At 37.1% G+C, this 23,395-nt stretch overlaps 3 protein-coding genes across 5 annotated transcripts; 1 reads left to right on the top strand and 2 right to left on the bottom strand.

The window, feature by feature from the left end:
• Positions 1–4,979: 4,979 nt before the first annotated feature.
• LOC125480037 (trihydrophobin-like) lies at positions 4,980–7,382 on the bottom strand. The gene is made up of 2 exons (XM_048590252.1): positions 7,135–7,382; positions 4,980–5,298 (listed from the first exon to the last, which is right to left on the bottom strand). Exons 1-2 carry the CDS (start codon positions 7,380–7,382, stop codon positions 4,980–4,982), a joined length of 567 nt encoding a protein of 188 aa, XP_048446209.1.
• LOC103929541 (hexokinase-3) lies at positions 7,121–13,455 on the top strand. Of its 3 annotated transcripts, XM_009338753.3 has the most exons (9): positions 7,121–7,751; positions 9,580–9,730; positions 9,840–10,022; positions 10,430–10,504; positions 11,077–11,232; positions 11,377–11,475; positions 11,575–11,702; positions 12,723–12,804; positions 12,898–13,455. In XM_009338753.3, the coding sequence occupies exons 1-9, from the start codon at positions 7,480–7,482 to the stop codon at positions 13,276–13,278; spliced, it is 1,527 nt and encodes a 508-aa protein (XP_009337028.2). In that variant the 5' UTR covers positions 7,121–7,479; the 3' UTR covers positions 13,279–13,455. The 3 variants fall into 3 exon arrangements, with proteins under 3 accessions (XP_009337028.2, XP_048446283.1, XP_048446282.1); XM_048590326.1 differs by lacking the exon at positions 12,723–12,804 and having other exon boundaries at positions 12,898–13,051; XM_048590325.1 differs by lacking the exons at positions 12,723–12,804; positions 12,898–13,455 and adding an exon at positions 12,426–12,711.
• Positions 13,456–19,254: 5,799 nt separating this feature from the next.
• On the bottom strand, positions 19,255–22,344 carry LOC108865306 (pentatricopeptide repeat-containing protein At5g65560-like). The gene has a single exon (XM_018643078.2). It carries the CDS (start codon positions 22,325–22,327, stop codon positions 19,553–19,555), a length of 2,775 nt encoding a protein of 924 aa, XP_018498594.2. The 5' UTR covers positions 22,328–22,344; the 3' UTR covers positions 19,255–19,552.
• Positions 22,345–23,395: the final 1,051 nt, after the last annotated feature.

Here is a 23,395-nt window from a genome sequence, read left to right as displayed (position 1 = left end):
AATATATAATAAAATTAAACTACGTTTACATGAATGAGTGAGTTGATTTTTTTCATTAATATCTAAAATCAAAATATATGATTTTTTTTTTTTTTTTTTTGAAAAACAAATATATGATATTTTAGTGAAAACTTTCAAGACTCTGGTATAACTCAAACCCCACTCTATAATACTGGCATGTAAAATTACAATTTCAAAGCATATTTTATGTTTGTGCTTCAACTTGAATGGCACGTTTTGCCATATACATAGATTCTTAATTAGGTATTCAAATGATCATGGCGGTCTCTGAGATTTTGAAGGTTTTATGCAAAATTTATCTCCTTCAGATAATTTTTCAAAAAATAGTTGGAAAATGTATTGATGTTAGACAGTAATAACTTGAATCAAAAAAAATTTTAGGATTCACTGATTGTAAGTGTATAAATATTATTAAATAATAAATAAAAAGAGCTACAAACATAACCTTAACTAAATAATCAAAAGCAATTCAATCTTAAACAATCAAACAATCAAACAAACAAAAAAACTTCAAAAACTCTAACTTTAAAGTTTCACTTGAATATATAACATTTTATATAATAAAATTGAAAAAAAAAAAACGTTTTTAAGGTGTTGTTATTGGCACTTCAAATATCTCATTATGCACTCCAATTTTTTATATTTAGAAAGGAAAAAATTTACACTTGTAACTTGTAAGGAATACACAATAAGATTTTAAAATGTTAATAAACGCAATTTTTTAATATATAGCATTAGTACCTATAAACATTAGATGGCAACATTTTTTGAGAACCCATTCAAATTTGGGTCCTATGCGATAGCACATCTCGCTTCCCTTCAAAGCCGCCTCTGCGAATGATGAGTTAGACATGAGTTGGGTTTCATTTTTCTTGGTTAAACTTGGTGTGTCATTATTTACTATTTGGGAAAAGTTTTGAGAGGAATATTTACCCAACTCTTCCATAGCCATGCTATAGTTTATAAAAGGGTAAATAGGAGGACACACCGTTAAATGATAAGATTATTGTTTGCACAAAGAATAACTTTCGAAAAATGATAATTACGAATTCTTGTTTAATATTATTCGACGTTTTTATTTGATTTAATGGAGATAACTTTAATATTTATGCGTGGGGCTGGTATGTTCTTAATAAAAATATAAAGAAAATTAATGAAAATAGTTTGAAAATTTTGAGTTTTAACGATAATGACATAATAAAAGGTAAAGTGAATAATACTAAATTTAATTTTTTAATATAAAAATATAATTTTTCATTAAAATAAATAATAACTCGAGTTTTTCATTAAAATTTACAAAAATATATGCCGAAGAATAAAAACTCACTTTGTGTCGACCAAATAGTACCACTATCGTAGTATTTAATATATTATTTTTTGTACAAGATGAGTTTATTTGGCCTTGTTAATTTGTGCGTCGCATAAAAGGCAAAAAAAGGTAAAGGAAAAAGGGAAAGATAATTAAATGGGTATATGTCTAAATCAAGGCATGTCACGTAGGTTCGTCATCGATTATATGTCACTGCTGACAATATGACTCGTATCTGATTGGACATGCACAGGTCAGAGATGCTCCAAAATCCATAAGATTTTGACATAAACTACCCAAATCTCAGTAAATATCCCAATGAAAATCTAAATTCGTGCCTTTTGTTAGTGCATTATTACATCTCACTTTCATATTTGCCATCATGATTGTGACATCTAAATCATGAGTCATCACCTTGGATTCATCTCACCCTTCTAATTGATATCTTAGTTATACTAGTATCTGGGGGTGAAGATGTAGATAAAAGCGTAAAGCTATAGGGTTATTACGGTTTGAATTGTTGTATTGTATTTATTTTTATATGAGAGTTTTTTACATTAACTCAAGCCAAAACACGTTGAATTTATATGGTACATTGACTCACGTCAACATCCATTGAATATCTTATGATACGTTGGCACCCACGCCAACACTACCCTTAAATTTGGTGTGTAAATGTCTCCTAAGCCCAACTTGCCAAGTGAGTCATGAAACAATTTTGCAGACACCACATGTGTTAAAACATCTGTGAGTTGTTGGTGTGTCCTCAGGAATGGAATGTCTACTAGCTAAACATCTAGCTTCTCCTTGATTTTTCATTGGTACCTAAACTTCAAATATGATACTTTAGCTAAAACATTTTTTTTAGAAGAAAAATAAATTGGTATTTAAACTAAAAGATCTCTAAATATAACAAGGAGAGTTTAAGCACATAAATTAAGCTACTATTGTATGGGTATTATTTGTATTCATATGTTTACTGACAACGAAATGAATGAAAAAATAGGTGTTCCTTTAAATATCCATTCCTTCTCATATCCAAGATTAATTTGATATCTCTTATGAGAGAGCTCATAGGTCTTTATTTAGGTGAGCAAACTAGTTTGACCGAAATATAAAATAAAGCTTATATAGTAAAACCTCAAAAGTAGTACTCTATAAAGGAATAATCTTTTAAGTCATAAAAATTTTTGACCCCAACTTGAGTCAATTTATTTATAGGAATAAATTTCACATTGTAACAAGTTATAATTCTTTTTGGTCTCATATTAAGGAAACACACATTCATATAGTAGTAACGGTCAATTAGTACAAAAAATGTAACAGTACAAGTAAAAGTTTAAGATGAGTTAAAATATTTCTCTAAAGTTGTTTGAGACAATGTTGTAGTTTCCAAAGTTAATGTCACATCTTCAAGGTTGCTCGTATATATGTGCAAGAAATAAAATGCTTGGCACCCCAAGGAATCGTATATAGAAAATACAAGATTCATTAAGGATAAATAAGTAATATTTTTTAACCACGCCTCTATTAAGTAATTGGTCCCAACTTTATGACTTTATAAAGGTTTTATTGTATTAGTGATGACCTCATTTACATTATCAACTTGTTTAATTTTCTTTTTGCCATGACTAACGTATAACTAAAATCTTCTCATTGTTTTTTATAGCATACATGCATGTATGCTAAGAATTTTGAGAGAGACTTTAACGAAGGAAAAAAAAAATTGGGCAATAGAAGTGTTGAAACTATATGAGACATATGAATGGGTGTTTTCTCAATGCATGGTTTGCTTTACTTATAAATTTTGTACCATACCCGTTACAACTGCATCTGTAGAAATAAGTTTTTCAAAATTAAAGTTGATCAAATCTTATCTTTGATCAACCATGTCACAAGAAAGATTGAATGAGTGTTATTTCATCAATTGAAAAAGAATTGGTAGAAAAATTAGATTTTGTTAACTTAATTAGTACATTTGCATCTAGAAACACGGAAAATGCGAGACGTATGATATTTAAGTAATGTTTGCATATCTTTTTTTTTTATTATTATTAATAAATAATGATATTTGATGTAGAAATAGACTTTTTCATGTATTGAGCGAATTTGTTTTTGTACATATCAATGTGCAAAAGGTTGAGAGTCAGAGAACTCTAGGTCCTGACTTCAAAAGCTTGACTAGGGCCCCAAATTCTCAGGGTGGCCCTACATGTATAACATTTTTTCTTGATCTTTTTCTTATTCTTATTAGTTTATGTTAAAGATGGTTCCATTTATGTTTAAATGAATAACATGTAAGTATGGTTTTCGACTGTTAGATGCTGCCAAATTTGACTATGACATTATGGAAAAGGTTGAGATTTAAATTTGATCGGGGACAATGTCTCAACTTCTTATAAACTCTAGTCAGATTTCTTAACCTTCTAACTTGGGAATTCTTCGCATTTTCAATAATAATAATAAAAAAAAAAGTCCATCTCTTTGACAAAAAACTTAAAAAAAAAAAATAAAAAAATCCATCGATTACATATCTTCTGTTTGCTACAATGTGATTTCTATAATTGACAACTGTAATATCCTACTAGAGAGAGAGAAAAAAAAAATGTTTGCTTATTATATTATTCATTTCTATTTTTTATCAAAACGTGATACTAATACTTGTTCACATATTGTATTTAATTTGGTTGATCGAATTTTATTTATAAGTTAATAAAAATAATAAATAAATAAAAGGTTTTGGGCAGAGAAACAAAAATATATAGATATATAATACAATACAGCACAGGATTATGGGGAAAAGGGTGAGGAAGTACTTGTTGTATGTGGCAGCTTTACAGCGAGGCTAGCTGGGTCTTAGCGGGAGCCAGCTGGCGAGTGTACGGCGGCGCATACGCAGCTACCGTCGCCGTTTCCCTCTTTTCGGAGCGCAGCTGTCATCGAATATGGCATTGCCAACACCCACGCCCCACACTTTTTGACGAAAAAAAAAAAAAAGCACCCCACGCCCCACACAACAAAAAAAACCCCAGCTTTTTTATTTTAAAATTTAAAATTATTTGATTGGGGAGAGAGAGGCCAAAAGCCCAAAACCCCTCCTTACACAGCTTTTTGTTCCGGTTTTGCCCTTTTTGGTACATGGATGGATCCATCTCGCACCTCAATTGTGCAGTGTAGTCAGTGCTGAAAATCATGAAACCCCCAAACTATTTTTTTTTTTTTTGTCCAATGATTCGTTAGGATACTATTATTTTGATACGACTCAAAGTATTCTATAGCGGCCTCTAATGGCACACTAAGGTCTTTTTCTCATTTAGAAAAATCTTCATTTATCATGTTGTTGAAACATACAATTAAAGTATTCTATAGCCGTCTCTAATCTTCATTTTAAAGTTAAACAGTAAAAAATGTTTGCTAAAAATAAAATATCCCATTTATTTTAATAGCAACAACATCTAGAGAGCATATTTTAAAAGTGGCTTGTATGTTGTTTTTTAAAGCTGCTTTAATAAAAAGATGAGTTGAGTCTTTAATGAATATTTTTAATTGATGCAATACGTTAATTAATTAAAAAATGACATTATTTATCCTTCTAAACACATTTTTTCCCTGAGTACAAAGTGACAACCACCACCTACCCTTACAAACTCTAACCTCTTACACCACCACTGCCATTACTACCACTATTGTTGCCACCACCAACATTACAACCATACCCGTCACCACTACCACCAGAATTGCCACTACCATCGTTGTTGGCACCGCCACCACCATGAATACAACCACCACCATTGCCATCACAACCACAACGGTCACCATCACTGTTGTCGCTGCCCTTACCACCATTGTTATCTCTTGCAGCCCAACCACCACACCCCTTTATTGGCACCATCACAACATTGCCTTCACCATCATTGTTGTCGCCGTCACCAACACTATTACGTCCATTTTTACAATTATATACATTGCTATCATTTTTACATTAAAATTTACCAAACGCTTTTACACTGCTTTTCAAGCTAACACTTTTAAAATATAGTTTATTAAACGCTCAACTGCTTTATCTTGCAACTGATTCTTCTTAAAATACAACATAAGCAGATTTTCAAAAAAGCACATCAATCCCAAATTGGCCCATAATAATACAAAAGGAATTCATGTGGAGCCAAAAAATAATCGCAAAAATTCAAAAGGCGATGCGTAGACCTTTTCTTAAGAAAGACAAGATTGCTTTTATTAAATGGGCACGCTTATAATATTCCTCGCTAGGGGTGGGTTCGTTTTCATTCGGTTCGGTTCAATTTTCTTTTGATTTTTTTTGGTTCGGTTTTTTTTCAATTTGGTTTTCTTCGGTTCAGTTTCAGTACGGTTTTGGTTTTTATTTTATTTTATAAAACTTGATACTTTTTTAATATGGAACTTAGAAAAGGCTTGCATTGGTAGACTATGAACAAGTGGAAAGTGGAAGGTAGTTGTATATATACAAGATCATATAAACCAATCCTATTATATTAACAACCTCAATTGCAAAGAAAAATGATCACCATATCCATTCAAAAAGCAAACAACACAAAGAAACTCTTCTAAGTTCCAAAGCCTTCCAAAACTTTCCTCTATAACCAATAAAATATACTCCCTAATTGAACCAAGTATGCTTCTTGAAAAAGCCCTAGGTTAGTTTCAAACTTGGTAACAAAGTTTCACAAAAGAAACACCATGGGCATACATTCATAAAGTGTAAAGGGATTCGGTTTGATTCGGTTCAGTTCGGTTTCCGAACCTCCAAAATCGAAACCAAACCAATAAGGTTCAGTTCTGTTTAGTTTTTCTTTTTCGGTTCGATTTTTTTTTTATTTTCGGTTTTTCTGTTTCGGTTCGATGTTCAATCTAGTTTTGTTCGATTTTTTGAACCCACCTTTATTCCTCGCGCAGCTCAGCATCCCTAAAGGTCTAAGCAGCTGACAACGACTGGCTCAAAGCTCCTTTGCTCGTGGCATGGAAAAGTCAAAGGTATTAACAATAGGGTTAATTACTAAATCCTATTTGCTAATACATTCTAATTGAAGATCACCTTTATTAAGTAAGGAATTCCTATCACTATCAATTGGAGATATTCCCATCACCATTCTAAGATATTATCTCCTAATTGATATCTTGGGAATATTATTTTCTCGCGCATCTTATAGATGACATACCTTGGCCAATAGGATGCCGTCATGTGTAGTGCAAAACCCGAACCCCATGGTTGGCAACATTCTCCTATAAATACCTCAATCTCCACTAAATTTCAGTAAGTTTTTTGCTACGCATACAAGCCCTAAACAATCACTCTTTTCAAAAGAACTAACTTAAGCATCAGAAATCTATTGGGCGAATCCCCCACTTGATGGCGTGTGAGGCTTTAGTCTTTAATGTGTTGATTGTTTTGTAAATATATATTCGTCAACACGGAATACAATGGATTATTGCTACCACAATTTCCACTTATGGAAAATGAGTTGCATACTTATTCCAAATACGAAGACTACGAAAGCATCACTTAGTCTTTAGTTAACCCCCAATTGGAAGTCTCATAATCTTCCAGACAAAATAAAACTAATTATTATCCCACAATCACAAATCATGACAAATTTACCACACACGAGTATAAAATCTTGGATTTCTCTTTAACCTCCACAAAATCTTCCCCCACAAGGGTGAAAAAATCGCCGCAGATACTGGGACAAATCCGCCATTTGGACGAATTCCAGGGCAATTTTGTCATTTTGACCACTATTTAAGTACCCACCAATTCGCATTCCTACAACACTGGCTTCACAACGCCTCTCTCTCTGGCGCCTTTTCTCGAGCGGGTCACCCGCACCACTTTCCGGCCACTATCGCCGGAAATAGTACCGGAGATCAAACTCCGACCAATCTCCGTCGATAGACTCAAACTGTTGGAACCATCTGAACGCCTCTTTCGACCGTTGGAGGGTGTGAGAGTGACAGAGAGAGCTCTAACAAAATCACAATCAAACGCCACAAACCACAGAAGCCGGACCGCGTTCATGGTGACACGGTGTCGTTTCACTAGTAGGCCGACGAGACGACACCGTTTGGCGGTGAGATTTTGAATTGGGAACAGGGGGCGTGGATAAGTCAGGGGTATGGGGAAGGTAGCGGTGGGATTGGCGGTTGGGGTGGCGGTGGCGGCGTGTGCGGTGGCGACGATGGTGGTGGGTCGGAGGATAAGGAGCAGAAGGAAGTGGGGAAGAGTGTTTGGGGTCTTGAAGGACCTGGAGCTAAGCTGTGAAACCACAGTGGGGAGGTTGAGGCAGGTGGTGGACGCCATGGCGGTGGAGATGCACGCCGGCTTGGCCTCTGACGGTGGCTCCAAGCTCAAAATGCTGCTCACTTTTGTGGATAAACTACCCGATGGGTAATAGTTTTGAATGCTCCACTTGATTTTCTTCTTCCATGGGGATTTTCTTTTATCTGTTTAATCAATTGGGTTTTGGTTTTTTGTTGGTTTTAGATGGTAATGTTGTGTTTGATGAAAATTTGGGTGGTTCTGTTAATCGAGTATTTTTTTTTTTTTTTTTATTTTTATTTTCCCTAATTGGATTTTAATGGGTTTATCGTTTATGTTTTGTTGCGTTTCTTTGATTATTTGGGGCAAGAAAGTAACTTTATTTTAAAGTTTTGGTATTTAGGGACGTATTTGATTGGAGATGACATGGTTTGATGATTTATTATTTTGTTACAATTCTCTTACTGTCATGGTTCTTTTTCAATTTATCTTGTTACTGTAGTTTCGTTCCCCCCACTTTTGTATGCATTTCTATTGCTATCTGATGTGTGTCGTCGAATAGTTCTCTCGTTTATATTTCTTAGCGAAGGTGCTATTTTGGAATTGTTGGATATTGGTCTTCTTTCTGCCTTTCGTCTCAGTTGAACTGATATTCAAGCTCTTAGATTGGTATGATTGAACTGACATTCAACTTTTTCAATTGGGATCTTGGTTTTCTTATTTTTTTAATTTTATAGTCGTCCTTGATGTTTTGACGTTCGACACTAATTGATCAATCCAATCGGTATTGTGCTGGGCATAAGTTTGTTTCTTGAAAATTTACCAATATGACTTCGAGAATTGAAAGGGTTCTTTCTTCCATTTCCTTCTGTTCTCACGCTGATATAGTAAAAGTCTTTATGAGTGTGGTTTTAAGATTCAATGTATTGCTCATCTAGAAGTATTTGACTTTTCATTTTGTATTATCCTAAAATCTATTCCACAGTACTTTCACATTCAGTTATGTTATGTTTGGTTGAAAATTTCATCTAACTTTGGACTCGATTGTTAAATACGCACTACAAGAACACTACCAACGAACTACTCAAGCGCTACAAAACACTACAAATGCAGTACAAAGACACTAAATAAAGGACTTACAATTGTCATTTCAAAGTTCCCTCTATTGTATTGCATCTAGTCATTTCCAGGTCCTTCCCGCTAACTTTTGTACTGCATTCCTAACAATTTTAGCCTAAGTTACATGGAACTCTAAAGTCCCTCATTTAAACACACTATCATAGTTTTCAACTAGGACATGATTGTGCCATTTATTGGTGATACTGTTGGCCATCAGCTTAGACATAAATATAGTTGATAAGTCATTATTTACTTAGAAATATGTACTATCCGATTTTACGTCCATATCAATTATCCGTCCAGCTTGCCAATGATTGATGCAATGTCTTGTTGTCAATAAAAGGACCCATTGCCACTGAATCTATAATTTGAAAATGTGTTTCAGTATATGATGTTTGTAATGGTGATGATTTTGTGTACAATAATAGCGTGAAAGTCTTGCGTGACTCTTGTGATGGCTGTATTTTGGGTGGTGTGGATAACCAAATAGAAGATTTTTTTTTTTTTTTATATAAATATGGTGGGGTGGGGATGGAGCTTTTGTTGGATACAGTTTGATTTTGGACTTCTTTATATAGGCTTTGGTTTCTGTTGAGTTTCAAGAGGTGCTATTCTTCTTGATGATGCAAATTGGCAGGATGTTGTCATTTAATATTATGTTTAGATTAGCTTTGGTGATAGGTTTCCTGTTATCTTATTGACAGTGCTTAAAGTTTCTCTATTGCTGGACAGTTTGTTGATTCTGCATGTGCATAGTCTTTTAGTTCTTTATAAGTATTGTTTCTTGTTAAAAAAGAAAATGAGATTGATTAGTTTTATTTTTTATCATTTGGGTCAGGAGCGAAAAAGGAACTTATTATGCACTAGATCTTGGTGGTACTAACTTTAGGGTCATGCGGGTTAAGCTTGGAGGTACAAGGTCCTCTACCTTGGAACATGATGTATATCGACCAGCTATTACTCAAAATTTGATGACTGGGACAGGCGAGGTAACTGAATTTGTACATTCAGATATCTATAACTGCTTAGCAAATACTTGAAAACTCTCAACGTTCTACTGTCAGTGTCATTAAGCTGATATATCTCAATTGCCTGCAGGTTCTATTTGATTTTATTGCTTCATCAGTAAAGGAGTTTGTTGAAAGAGAAACAGACGATTCTAAGCTTTCGCTGGACAGAAGAAGGGAGCTTGGATTTACGTTCTCTTTTCCAGTGAAACAAACCTCTGTTTCATCAGGCACTTTATTAAAATGGACAAAAGGGTTTGCGATTGAAGACATGGTTAGTTGCATGGTGTCCAGTATATTGTACTTCAACAAAACTCAACTATTATAGAGAACTTTGCGAAGGCAAGAGCATAGTTGCTTGAAAAAATATCTTATTGCTGATGCATAACGAGTCTTACATGGATCACTATTTTAATCAGTTTGAGGTTCATTTTTAAGGTTGAGTTTTGATTTGTGCATGATCCAGAAAGCTGATTCCACGTGGTCCAAACCAAATACCAAAAAAGAAAAAAAAACCAAATAATCATCCTGATTTTGTTTAATTGTATCAACTAAGACATGTCGTAAAAAGGATTTGATGATTTTGCAATTTTCTTAATAAGTTGTTTTTTAGTAAAGTACGTGTGCAGGAGCTTCCCCCCTTCTCACCTGATATATGCGTGCTTTAAAATGTTTTGTTAGATTGGAAAAGAGGTTGCAGGATGCTTGGAGAAAGCAATGACCAAGAAGGGTCTAAATATGAGGGTGGCAGCACTTGTAAGATTGCTGTTTCTCATCTTTAAGTAATTTTACTTTTTGTAAATTCCTACTAGATTAAATTTGTGCTAACATGGGGTTTGTTTTAAGTGGAAAAAATGTTCTAGAAATTTTATCTTTTAAATAGAAAATATTGTTTTAAGGGGAAAATTCTTAATATTGTCTCCGCTACATATACTGCAGTCCCTAAATCACATCAGAGGCAAGTTGATCACTGTAATAAATTCACTATATGTTTGGTGGTATTATTGTATTGCCTATATGTCTTTTATCGAATTGAAAATTATGCCTGGACTCTTGAATTTCTTTTGTATAGACGACTCTTCTTTGGAAAAGCAATTCATTGAACGAAAACTATTAAGTGGTTTTTATAAAGGGAAAGGGTAGCGGCTTCTGATGTGGAACCCTAAATTCAGTATTTTGCATTGTAACTTGTGAACATAAAAATATCCTTGTATTTTATCAGTTATGTAACTTTTGCGGGCAGTGCCCCTGTACAATTATTTGTGTGATTCTGATTACTGCTTTGGATGTAAAATCTGTAAACATAGTTCTTCTTTTCCTTTAACCAGGTCAATGACTCTGTGGGAACATTATCACTTGGACATTATCACGACACAGACACTGTTGCTGCAGTAATAATTGGAACCGGCACTAATGCCTGTTATTTGGAAAGGACAGATGCTATAATTAAGTCTCAAGGACTACTTACAGCATCTGGAGGCATGGTATCTATTATCTTGTATCCCTTCTTATATATATGCATATGTTTATATAATTTATTCGTTTACCTTGATGAGATGGTGCTTTTTTTAACCATCTGTTCACTTGAAATCGTTGTTTTGAAATAATATTTAATTGTTCTATATTAGGTTGTCAATATGGAATGGGGAAATTTTTGGTCTTCTCATTTACCAAGAACTGTGTATGATACTGAATTAGATGCTGATAGCCCTAATCCAAATGATCAGGTAAGATTCATTTTATTACTCGTTTTATTATTGATTTTGCAGTTGTTGAATCAAATATGATGTTTTAGAATCTCATTTAGTCAAAGAACTTTTCAACAGGGTTTTGAAAAATTGATATCGGGAATGTACCTGGGCGATGTTGTTAGGAGAGTGATTGTCAGAATGTCACAGGAGTCAGATATTTTTGAGCCTAGATCTTCCAAGTTATCTATGCCATTCATTTTGAGGTATTCTCTCTCTGCTCCATTTGCTGATACTGTTTGGTTTTATTGGCTGAATTGCAAAATGCCATTAGAATAATTAGTTAATATTGATATGATCATTGTTCTAAAATCCCCGCCTAGGCGCTTAGCGGTTGGTCACCGCCACAATTAACCCCTAGGCGTTTAAAGAAAAATAAGAAAGGGCGCCTAGACCTGCCTAGACGCCAGCCTAGCCTGCCTAAACCCGCCTAGATCGCCTAGGTCGCATCTCTCACTTATACAAAAAATAGATAACTTCTTCTAGGCAGCCGGCCAGCCTGCCTAAACCCACCTAGACCGCCTAGGTCGTGACTCTCACTTAGACAAAAAATAGATAACGTCCATTTTACATTTTATTTTTTTTTCAATAAATTCTAAGAGACTTGTTGGATACTTGGATGAACACATTATATATGCTTGTTCTCCATATTTTCAATTTGTTCCGGTACTTTATAATTTAGGTCATTCTGTTTTGCAATTTATGTATTCCAATACAATTATATTTTTCTCTAGTATAAGTAGGCATATTTTTATGTGTTTATTTTATATACAACTTTTTCTGACAATATTAGAAAAATTTGATTGTGGCAAGTTTCGGTAATGTTATCATGTGTTGAAGGCTAAATGTGAAAATACTATGCAATATCAATTGATGTGATTTCTCCATCTTCACAAAAGCATTTAAAATTGAACTTATATTATGCTCAGGACGATCAAGCTTGTAATGTTGTTTGTAAACGTTAGAAGTCTGAAGTGAAGTGATGAGAAATTAGAGATGTATTGCAAGATAGTTTATCCCCTGTTATATGTGACAAACTCCCTATTGGTAATTGCTGTGGATCTCTTCTGAATGTTTCCCAAGCCCCGTTACATATTGTAAGCATCTGTGGCATTAGGACATTTCCCACAATTTGCTCCTAAGTAAAATGTTGGAAATTTCTGTTATACAACCGGAGTCAATCGTCTTCTTTTAAAAAATACTATTCTTCGGTGTATATTTTCCAGTACACCGTTGATTGCTGCAATGCACAAGGATGATTCTCCAGACTTGGAAAAAGTAGGAAGCATTTTAAGAGAGAGCCTGGAGGTAGACGAGACACAATCGATTCATATTGATTCTTTGTCCGTCAAGAATTTCTAGTTTCTAACAGAATATTGTTTGGTGATCTGGCCATTTCAGATTCCGGATGTCCCTCTGAAGGGCCGAAGGCTCATAGTCAAGGTGTGTGACGTTGTGACCCGCAGGGCTGCTCGATTGGCAGCTGCTGGTATTGTGGGGATCTTAAAGAAGATTGGCCGGGATGGGAGTGGTGGAATCACAGGCGGAAGAAGTAGAAGCGATCACAAAATGAGGAGAACGGTTGTGGCAATGGAGGGGGGTTTGTATACACGCTATACAATGTTTAGAGAGTACTTACATGAAGCGTTGACGGAAATATTAGGCGAAGATATTGCGAAACATGTCGTACTCAAGGTCACGGAGGACGGATCGGCCATGGGAGCAGCTCTGCTGGCTGCTGCACATTCATCCGACCCAGTGGATAACGTACAGTTGCTATGATTATATATATCTATATATATACGTATACACCCCTGCAATTGTAGATTTCATTTTCCATAGGTGATATCTGTTTGTGTAAAAGGAAAGTTTGTCCATATTTTCCTTATTTTAATTTCTTTTGTAAATGCGTATGCTTATGCTGCCAATGGAAATGGAAATCAATGTAATTCTTTGAAATGGCAGGACTAATGCAAGTGTCGCGTATTTTTGTTTGTGAACAAATTCAACGCAAAAACTTGTTTGGATGGCCGACTTTCGGAAAATTCCATGAATTTTAAACTGGGTCGTTAAAAAGCGCTACAAGAAAATTACCGAAGAATTACTCAAACACTACGAAGCTAATACGAAAACGCTACAAATCCAACGAAGTATAAATCAAAAATGTCTGGACTTGTTGCACCTTCTATATGAGAGCATGCAAACCCCAAAACCCCATTCCATAAAACGTAATGATGACACCGGCTGCAGAGAAACCGTTGAAGAATAAGATTCCGATGAAGGAAGCATGGCGACAAAACCCGTCAAGCCCTCCACCACCACCAAAGCTGGTGCTCGGACGACCCCACTCCACCACCACCATCACCAACCGTCAAGGCTCAAGCTCATCTTTAACCTTCTAGACAGTCGAATCCTGTTGCAAAGATAAGTATGGTGAAGCAGCCTTCTACACAGCAGCGTATTGACTCCGTCGGATCCACCCCAACGCCCCTCCCTTCCAAGCTCCTCCCACTGACAACTCCTGGGCAATTTAGACAATATTCCCGATACCCTCAGCGGCATTTGCCTTCTCGAACTCAAGAGAGGAAGCTGCCAATACAACCACAAGGCGGTTGTGGAGTATCATCACTTGTTACACGAGCAGATTTCCGACATTTTTGCGCGCTGCCTCAAGTCTGATGCTTACAACTTGGAGAACCACTTCAATAGCTTGAACAATGATGATCCCAACATACAAGAACACTTTCAGTTGGAGATAACTGATACTACCGATTATTTCCATTCCATGGGCGGCTCGATGGACCGCGCAACTTTGGTGTGTGAAAGCATTGCAAGGAAGATTTTCCCGCGAGAATTGTACCTAGGGCTCGAGATCCAACAGCGGCCTTCAAATGTGCTCATAGAACTGACATTGAGGCCAATTGAGCGAGAGCCCTGCTCCTGCTTAGCTGAGAAGTATTTGAAGGACTTGAAAGCCTCGGGTGGCAACTCCTCAACTCCAAGATGATATATCCGCTGGTGCCCTGCTCACACGATATCACGCACTACGTGACAGATTATGACTTGCGTCAAGTGGCTGAGCTTCAGTGGCAGGCAGTGGTTGAGCACATGTATTTGAAGCAGGGGAAATTAAAAAACTACCTGGCCGTGTATGACAGGCAATCTTGACTGACCAAGCCAATGATGTGGCTTTGGCTTTGGCTTTGACAGTGTCGGTGTTCGATCTGGGCGGGGCACCATGGAAAGGAAAGGCCTTCACTTTTGGTCGAAACCCTCGGCTGTTTACCATACAAGACCGCCTTTGTGAGAATGGACGAAATGGTTGATGTGACGTGTAGGCTGATTTGAAGCTCGAGCGATGATCAAAAGGGTGTTTATGTCTCGTACGCCCTAAAGCCATCTCTGCCAAATAGTATCAAGATCTTGTTGTCTCCCACTGCCTTTAATTTTCCTTCCATTAAACCTCTTCAGCATTCAACTCGCTGCTGGGAAGCTGAATAACTGCTGGCGAGAAGACAGAATATATCCCAGCTTCTTCATGGGAAAACCGGCAGACATTGTCAAGCAAAGATTACCGATCAAAGGGGTCGGTGGAGATTTACAATCAAAACGACCTCTTCTCTTGGTGATGTATTGTTTTCCAGCAACTGGAGAAAGATTGTTCAAGATTAGTCCTGTGCTTCGTGGACTACCAACGACGCTGGTTAATTTGATGGAGAATGGTGATTTACAACAGCAAAACAAAAACTTGTTAAAATGATTAACTTGTTATTTTGAATGTTTTCAAAGAGGAGAAAGAACATGATTCGTAAAGGAAATAACAGATTGAGTTATGCAAACATCAGGTTATATCATTTGAAGCTACCACGGAGAGTTAAACTAAGACAATTAAGCAACTGAGATCAAAACGAAACACTTTGTATGAGGAAAATTGAACAAATTCCCAGGCTCCGTGGCCTTCTTTGAGCATAATAAATCTTTGTCCTAAATAAGTAAACGAAGAACTGCAACGGGCCTCCTAGGATGAATCTGTTACGTCCTTTTTGTAATTCAGGATCACCTAGTGTACAAGTTTGGCCTTACGATTCTCACCTTTTGTACAACGAATACATGTCACTGCCAACCAACTGCCCCGACAGCCATTTGTGCCAATCCTGATCTTGCTATGACTCGGGGCTTCTCAGTTTACAGATTTGCTGACTTGTTGATGACTCCCACATCTGCTTACATTTTATCCTCGAGTTACTGCCGCTGTAGGCTACTGCATTTTTGCTGCAAATTTTTTTTGTAAATGCGTATGCTTATGCTGCCAATGGAAATGGAAATCAATGTAATTCTTTGAAATGGCAGGACTAATGCAAGTGTCGCGTATTTTTGTTTGTGAACAAATTCAACGCAAAAATTTGTTTGGATGACCAACTTTCGAAAAATTCTAAGAATTTTAAACTGGGTCGTTAAAAAGCGCTACAAGAAAATTACCGAAGAATTACTCAAACACTACGAAGCTAATACGAAAACGCTACAAATCCAACGAAGTATAAATCAAAAATGTCTGGACTTGTTGCACCTTCTATATGAGAACATGCAAACCCCAAAACCCCATTCCATAAAACGTAATGATGACACCGGCTGCAGAGAAACCGTTGAAGAATAAGATTCCGGTGAAGGAAGCATGGCGACAAAACCCATCAAGCCCTCCACCACCACCAAAGCTGGTGCTCGGACGACCCCACTCCACCACCACCATCACCAACCCTCAAACCTCAAGCTCATCTTTAACCTTCTAGACAGTCGAATCCTGTTGCAAAGATAAGTATGGTGAAGCAGCCTTCTACACAGCAGCGTACTGACTCCGTCAGATCCACCCCAACCCCCCTCCCTTCCAAGCTCCTCCCACTGACAACTCCTGGGCAATTTAGACAATATTCTTGAGACCCTCAGCGGCGTTCGCCTTCTCGAACTCAAGAGAGGAAGCTGCCAATACAACCACAACGCGGTTGTGGAGTATTATCACTTGTTACACGAGCAGATTTCCGATATTTTTGCGCGCTGCCTCAAGTCTGATGCTTACAACTTGGAGAACCACTTCAATAGCTTGAACAATGATGATCCCAACATACAAGAACACTTTCAGTTGGAGATAACTGATGCTACCGATTATTTCCATTCCATGGGCGGCTCGATGGACTGCGCAACTTTGATGTGTGAAAGCATTGCAAGGAAGATTTTCCCGCGAGAATTGTACCTAGGGCTCGAGATCCAACAGCGGCCTTCAAATGTGCTCATAGAACTGACATTGAGGCCAATTGAGCGAGAGCCCTGCTCCTGCTTAGCTCTCCTCAACTCCAAGATGATATATCCGCTGGTGCCCTGCTCACACGATATCACGCACTATGTGACAGATTATGACTTGCGTCAAGTGGCTGAGCTTCAGTGGCAGGCAGTGGTTGAGCACATGTATTTGAAGCAGGGGAAATTAAAAAACTACCTGGCTGTGTATGACAGGCAATCTTGACTGACCAAGCCAATGATGTGGCTTTGGCTTTGGCTTTGACAGTGTTGGTGTTCGACCTGGGCGGGGCACCATGGAAAGGAAAGGCCATCACTTTTGGTCGAAACCCTCGGCTGTTTACCATACAAGACCGTGATCTCAGGTCCAAGAGCGCCTTTGTGAGGAGAATGGACGAAATGGTTGATGTGACGTGAAGGCTGATATGAAACTCTGCCAAATAGTATCAAGATCTTGTTGTCTCCTACTGCCTTTAATTTTCATTCCATTAAACTCTTCAGCATTCAACTCGCTGCTGGGAAGCTGAATAACTGCTGGCGAGAAGACAGAATAAATCCCAGCTTCTTCATGGGAAAACCGGCAGACATTGTCAAGCAAAGATTACCGATCAAAGGGGTCGGTGGAGATTTACAATCGAAATGACCTCTTCTCTTGGTGATGTATTGTTTTCCAGCAACTGGAGAAAGAATGTTCAGGTTTAGCCCTGTGCTTCGTGGACTACCAACGAGGCTGGTTAATTTGATGGAGAACGGTGATTTACAACAGCAAAACCAAAATTTGTTAAAATGATTAACTTGTTATTTTGAATGTTTTCAAAGAGGAGAAAGAACATGATTCGTAAAGGAAATAACAGATTGAGTTATGCAAACATCAGGTTATATCATTTGAAGCTACCACGGAGAGTTAAACTAAGACGGTCTAATTAAGCAACTGAGATCAAAACGAAACACTTTGTATGAGGAAAATTGAACAAATTCCCAGGCTCCGTGGCCTTCTTTGAGCATAATAAATCTTCGTCCTAAATAAGTAAATGAAGAACTGCAACGGGCCTCCTAAGATGAATCTGTTACGTCCTTTTTGTAATTCAGGATCACCTAGTGTACAAGTTTGGCCTTACGATTCTCACCTTTTGTACAACGAATACATGTCACTGCCAACCAACTGCCCTGACAGCCATTTGTGCCAATCCTGATCTTGCTATGACTCGGGGCTTCTCACTTACAGATTTGCTGACTTGTTGATGACTCCCACATCTGCTTACTTTTTATCCTCGAGTTACTGCCCCTCTGGGCTACTGCATTTTTGCTGCAAGTTATTATTTTCCCTTATGTGGTGACTTGCAACAAGACAAAATTTAATATTATACGCATTCATAGTTATACAAGATCCAGTATCTATCGACACCATAAGCACGTATAATCCAAAAATAATAATTAAGGCCATGCAAAATGCATGATTTTTCCATGCCTTTTGTTTTTTTGAACAAATGAATTTTTACTCAAATAACTCCCCTGACCTACAAATCCCAATCACAAAAAATCACTTGAACCAAACATTCATGCAATAAAACAAAATAAATTGCCCGGAAAGTAGGTATAATTACTCAAAAAACTTGCTGGCTAGATTTCTAGATATGAGTTTATCCCAAGATAACCTAGTAATTTGTTTACCTTGACCAGTAATTTGTTTATCCAGTTTTAAATCTTAGTCAGGGATATGCATAAGAAATGTTTTAATTTGATTTCAAATTTTCCCATCTAAAATAAAATGATATTAAGTGTTGGTAAATTATAAAACAACGGTAAAGATTTTGTCTCTTATACACCAATTAGGCAGTAAATTACTTGATAAAATAACAAAAGCAACCCACAATCAAAAGAGTAAGACAGACAAATTTAAAATCACAAACCCATTCAAGGTCATTTCTTTAGCCTCCATTTCCTTAGCAACCAAAGACAAAATAACGGAACACCAAACAAAGACAACGGAGCTGAATTTAATGAAACAATAGACTTGGTTTTACCTTTAACATACTTATCACAAGATACTGATGAAGCCTCAAAGAATTTGGAAGATATTTAAACTTTTTGGATATTGCTTTAATACTTTCTCGTGAACCAAGTGGTAACATTCAAGCTATACCCTGCAAAACAAATCTAGGGATCAGAATGTTTAGCCCCAGGTGTATATATATTATACATACATATATGTGCATGTGTGTGCCTGCACATGTGTACTAGCAGGCTCTAGTCCAAACTCAAGATTGTTCACAAGGAAATGTGCCAGCTAATATATGTATGAATGGGAAAAAGAAAAGTGTGTAGATGGGTATATCCATTTCAGAAACAGATAAATTTTACACCTCGAATGAATTAGCCATATGATGCATGGATTTGTGTTAGGGAACGCATCAATAAATGATAGGATATCTAACAAAATGAATCTGAGATTTTAGATACAAACTTGCCTTATGATCTTCACAAATGCTTGTAAACTTTGTGGAAGCACTGAAGCTACAATCAGCTTACGGAATATCCTTAATTAGGATCAGTGCTGAAGCTACAGAGCACAACATCATAACCTTAGTTTCTAAGGCTTGTTGTGGACAAAAACAACCAATTATTATTCTGGTACAAGTGATATTGGTGGAGGGAGGGGATTCAATCAGAATATCTCAGGTGCAGGGGGTCAACGCTCTAACCCACTTGAGCTACAAGCCCCTTGCGACATCCAATTCTTTTTTAAAAACAACATAGAGGATCAGTATCATGTCTCATTAAGTCCCTCAGTCAACATTCTATTTGTCTCAGGATGAAGCTGGCAACCCATTTTCTCCATGACTGTTAGCAGCTCTGATCCTCTATTTAAATGGCCCCTCTTAAGCAAACCATCAAGGAGAAGTTTCCAAGCTACTTCATCATAGTTATACCCACAGCGAAGCATGCTACAAAAAACTTCCTTAGCCTTCTCATCATTCTCTTCATCAAAAAGGCCACATACAAGCAACTTGCACGACTCCAATGCTGGTAAATAACCATGCTCAATCATAGTGTGCACTAGAATTGCTGCCTCTCCATACACATGCATCTCACAGCAACAATTAACAAGAGAATTATAAATATCTTCGTTGGGAGAAATACCCATATCTCTCATATGATCATATAACCTCTGGGCCACTTCTAAGTTTCTCTCTTTGCAAAGTCTTACTATAAGCTCGCCATAGGTGTTCATATTGGGAGCACAACCATGTCCAACCATCTTCTCAAATAGCTCCAAAGCAATTTCAAAATCCATGGTCTTCCATATATCCGTGATATTTCCAGAGACATTCAACATTATATCGAGACCCACTGCTTTGCTGTTTGTCATGACCAACTTCTGATTTGAGAGATGTTTGATTAGAAAGGAATAGGTACGATGACAAGGCTCACAACCAGAATCAAACATGCGCTTAAGAACATCAAACGCACAATCAATTAATCCCATACGGACATATCCATCAATTAAAAATGTGTAAGTCAACGAATCTGCAGAAATTCCTTCTCCATTCATCTTACTCATCAGCTTCTCCACTTCATTTATATTCCCTAACGCGCAATATGCCTGAATTAATGTGTTGTAAGTAATTAGAGTAGGCTTGTTACCGACAGAGACCATTTTATTGAGAAGCTGATGAGCACGATCAAAGTCACCTTCTTTCAGAACATGATTAATTAAAATATTATAATGAGGGACTGTAGGCTTCACACCTATACTTAACATCTTTTCCATGACTGAGGATGCTTCTATCATTTTTTTCTCTTTGAATAGCCCATGTATCAAGGCATTGATAGCATATGAATTTGGCAAACAATCCTCAACAAGCATAGTATCAAATAGAGAAAGGGCGTCATCGATTTTCCCAATCTTGCAGTAACCATCAATTAAAGCAGTAAACATCTCTGTACTTGACTTGATGCCATTCTTCTTGAGAGTATCAAACATGGTTTGAGCTTCCTGTAATCTCTTCCACTTACAGAGACCGTCGATGAAAATACAGTAAGTAATCTGGTCAGGAGCCAAACCACTATGAGTCATCAAATTAAGCAACCTATAAGCACTATCGAAATGACCTCCTTTACACTGGCCATGGAGTAATGAGTTATATGTAACCAAGTTTGGTGAGAGCTTCCGTTCAAGCATTTTGTTAAGCAGTGCCATTGCCTGGTGCACATTATTCCTTTTACAAAACCCGTCAATCAATACACTGAATGTGTGAACATCTGGACGACAAACGTTTGATTCCATCAAAGCCAAAATCTCAAGTGCAGCCTCAACTGTTCCCACCTTGCAATACCCATTTATTAATGCATTGTATGTGATGACATTAGGACTCAATCCTTTCTCCAGCATCCGATTTAGCACCTTTCTAGCATAATCAAGCTTATTTTCCTTACACATGCTATCAATGAGCACACAATAAGTATATACATTAGGTTCACAACCCTTCTCTATCATCTCTTTAAATAGATTAATTGCTTCTAGTTTCCTTCTTGATCCGCACAACGCATGAATAAGAACTGTATATGTTCTCACATTAGGAAAACAATTATCGCCCCCCTGCCCCAAGTGAGAGAACAACTTGAGTGCCTCATCAATGCGATGAGCCTCACAAAACCCCCGAATTAAATAATTATACGAAACCACGTCTCTTGGACAGCCCTTATCCGGCATTACCTCAAAAATCTTAAAAGCATTATCCACATCCTTGTTCCTACAATGCCCCATTATCAATGAACTGTATGTAAAACTAGTGGGGCTAAAACCTGCCTGCACTATCTTACTGACATACAAATTGGCCCCGGCCACATTTCCCAATTTACAATAAGCAACCACCATGGTATTCAACGTAACTATATCCGGCGGAATCTTGTCGGCCAACATTTCCAAATAAACAGTTTTCACATCATCAATTAGTAAAAACTTAGACACAGATATTAGGAGCCAGTTGTAGGACCTGAGAGTGAGCTTGAACTCGACGAAACAAGAACCGCCGTTGTTCATCCGGCGCAACAGGTCGAGCACAAAGCGGGCGTCCTCAGGCGAATCGCAGGCCTTGAGCATCGAAATCCGGATCTTCTCGGCGGCATCGAGCCAGCAATTGGGAAGCAGAATGTTGAGGAGCAAAGAGGAATGGGAGTGGACGGTGTGCTTGTATCGGGGGATTCCGGCGATCCAGCGGAAGAAGGAGAGGGCAATTTGGGGGTGAAGGTTGCGGGCGAAGAGGGAAGAGACATGGGAAGGGGATATGGAGGGGATTAGGTTTCTGAGGGAAGGGTGTTTCTGCCAATTCCGGTGAGAGAGGACGGCGAAGAGCTCGGAAGAGATATCGGGCGGCGGTGTTGCGGTGGCGAGGGAAGACAAAGGTTTGAGGAGGAGGAGGAGGGTTTGGCGCGTGGTGATCACCGCCGTCAGTTCTCTTCTCATCATAATATTCGTGAGTTTTCCACTAGTAGCTTCCGCTGTATGAAGTTTCCGCCATATTAAGCTTTGTAGCAGCATCCTCAGCGAATTGGGTCCTCAGTATCTTTGATTTCTATTTTTACTTTATTCTTTAAAATTTATAAGAGTGTTAGACGACATGTCGAAAGATAAATGTAAAATATTAATTTGTTAGCTCACATGACAATGTCAGATTTTTCCTTCTTCTAACTCATATATATTTTTGTTATAAATAACATTAGTTGGACTCATTCTTAAAAAGAAATCAATTAAAATAATTTTTCATGATTAATTGGTGCATTAATGAAACACATACAAATAATTAAAGAATTAATTAACATCACCTTTTTTATATGTCAAATTTGACAGCAAAATCTCATATGTCAAACCACGTAAAATTGATCTATCGGTCAGAGTTTCTTTCTACCTTCAAATTTGATCACGTGACATTTCACTTAGTATATGACATATCCACCGGAGATGGTCTAAGTTATCATTTTGCACCCTAAAATTTGATTTTAATTCTATTTTGCATCCTAAAATTCAAAAGTCACCTCACTGCTTTACTTCTTAGAACTCGATTTTGTTCGCACTATATCTCCTGAAGCTCAAATCATTTTACATTTTGAAGCTCAGTATTCACTCCAGACAATACAAATGTATTATAATTAGGACCCACTTATGACTGACGTGACTCAAATCTACCTCACATATCCAATCATATAACACCATGTGGATTGAAACAAAAAAAATTAATTTCTAGACCTTATATAACATATTAAAAAGAAAAGAGAAGTAAAAAAAATAATAAAAACAATTCATGGACTTCATCTAACCAACTCTTGTGTCTCCCCTATCTCTCTCTAATAGTTGTCCATACATTCATTCTTTCTCCCTCCATCGCCAGCCATCTTGTCATTAGTTCTATTGATTTCATTATTTCTTATGCACGTAATGGAGGTGGCTAGTGAAGGGAGAAGATAGTTCTTTTACCATTTATTTATTTCAGAGAGAAATTTGGTATATTATCAATTATAAACTTTGAATGGATGCACCTATTCTAAGAAATAGAAACAAAAGCAATGTAAAACGAATTTTGAGTTTTAAAGAGTAAAGTGACAAATTTTG

This window comes from the organism of the source record quoted next, unplaced genomic scaffold (assembly GCF_019419815.1).
Source record: "Pyrus x bretschneideri cultivar Hongxiangsu unplaced genomic scaffold, Pyrus_bretschneideri_v1 Contig31, whole genome shotgun sequence".
In the NCBI taxonomy this organism is placed as follows: Eukaryota; Viridiplantae; Streptophyta; class Magnoliopsida; order Rosales; family Rosaceae; genus Pyrus; species Pyrus x bretschneideri.
This window is presented reverse-complemented; position numbering and strand designations above follow the sequence as displayed.

Bases quoted from the DNA above. Each gene is read 5' to 3' on its own strand.
- LOC125480037 (XM_048590252.1), bottom strand. From the start codon at position 7,382: ATGAACGCGGTCCGGCTTCTGTGGTTTGTGGCGTTTGATTGTGATTTT. The intron at 5,299-7,134 runs GTAGGAATGCGA...TAAAAATGATAG, and splicing joins GGCGTTGTGAAGCCAGTGTT to CAATGTATATAATTGTAAAA.
- LOC103929541 (XM_009338753.3), top strand. From the start codon at position 7,480: ATGGGGAAGGTAGCGGTGGGATTGGCGGTTGGGGTGGCGGTGGCGGCG. The intron at 9,731-9,839 runs GTAACTGAATTT...AATTGCCTGCAG, and splicing joins TGATGACTGGGACAGGCGAG to GTTCTATTTGATTTTATTGC. The intron at 12,805-12,897 runs GTAGACGAGACA...TGGCCATTTCAG, and splicing joins TTTTAAGAGAGAGCCTGGAG to ATTCCGGATGTCCCTCTGAA.
- LOC108865306 (XM_018643078.2), bottom strand. From the start codon at position 22,327: ATGCTGCTACAAAGCTTAATATGGCGGAAACTTCATACAGCGGAAGCT.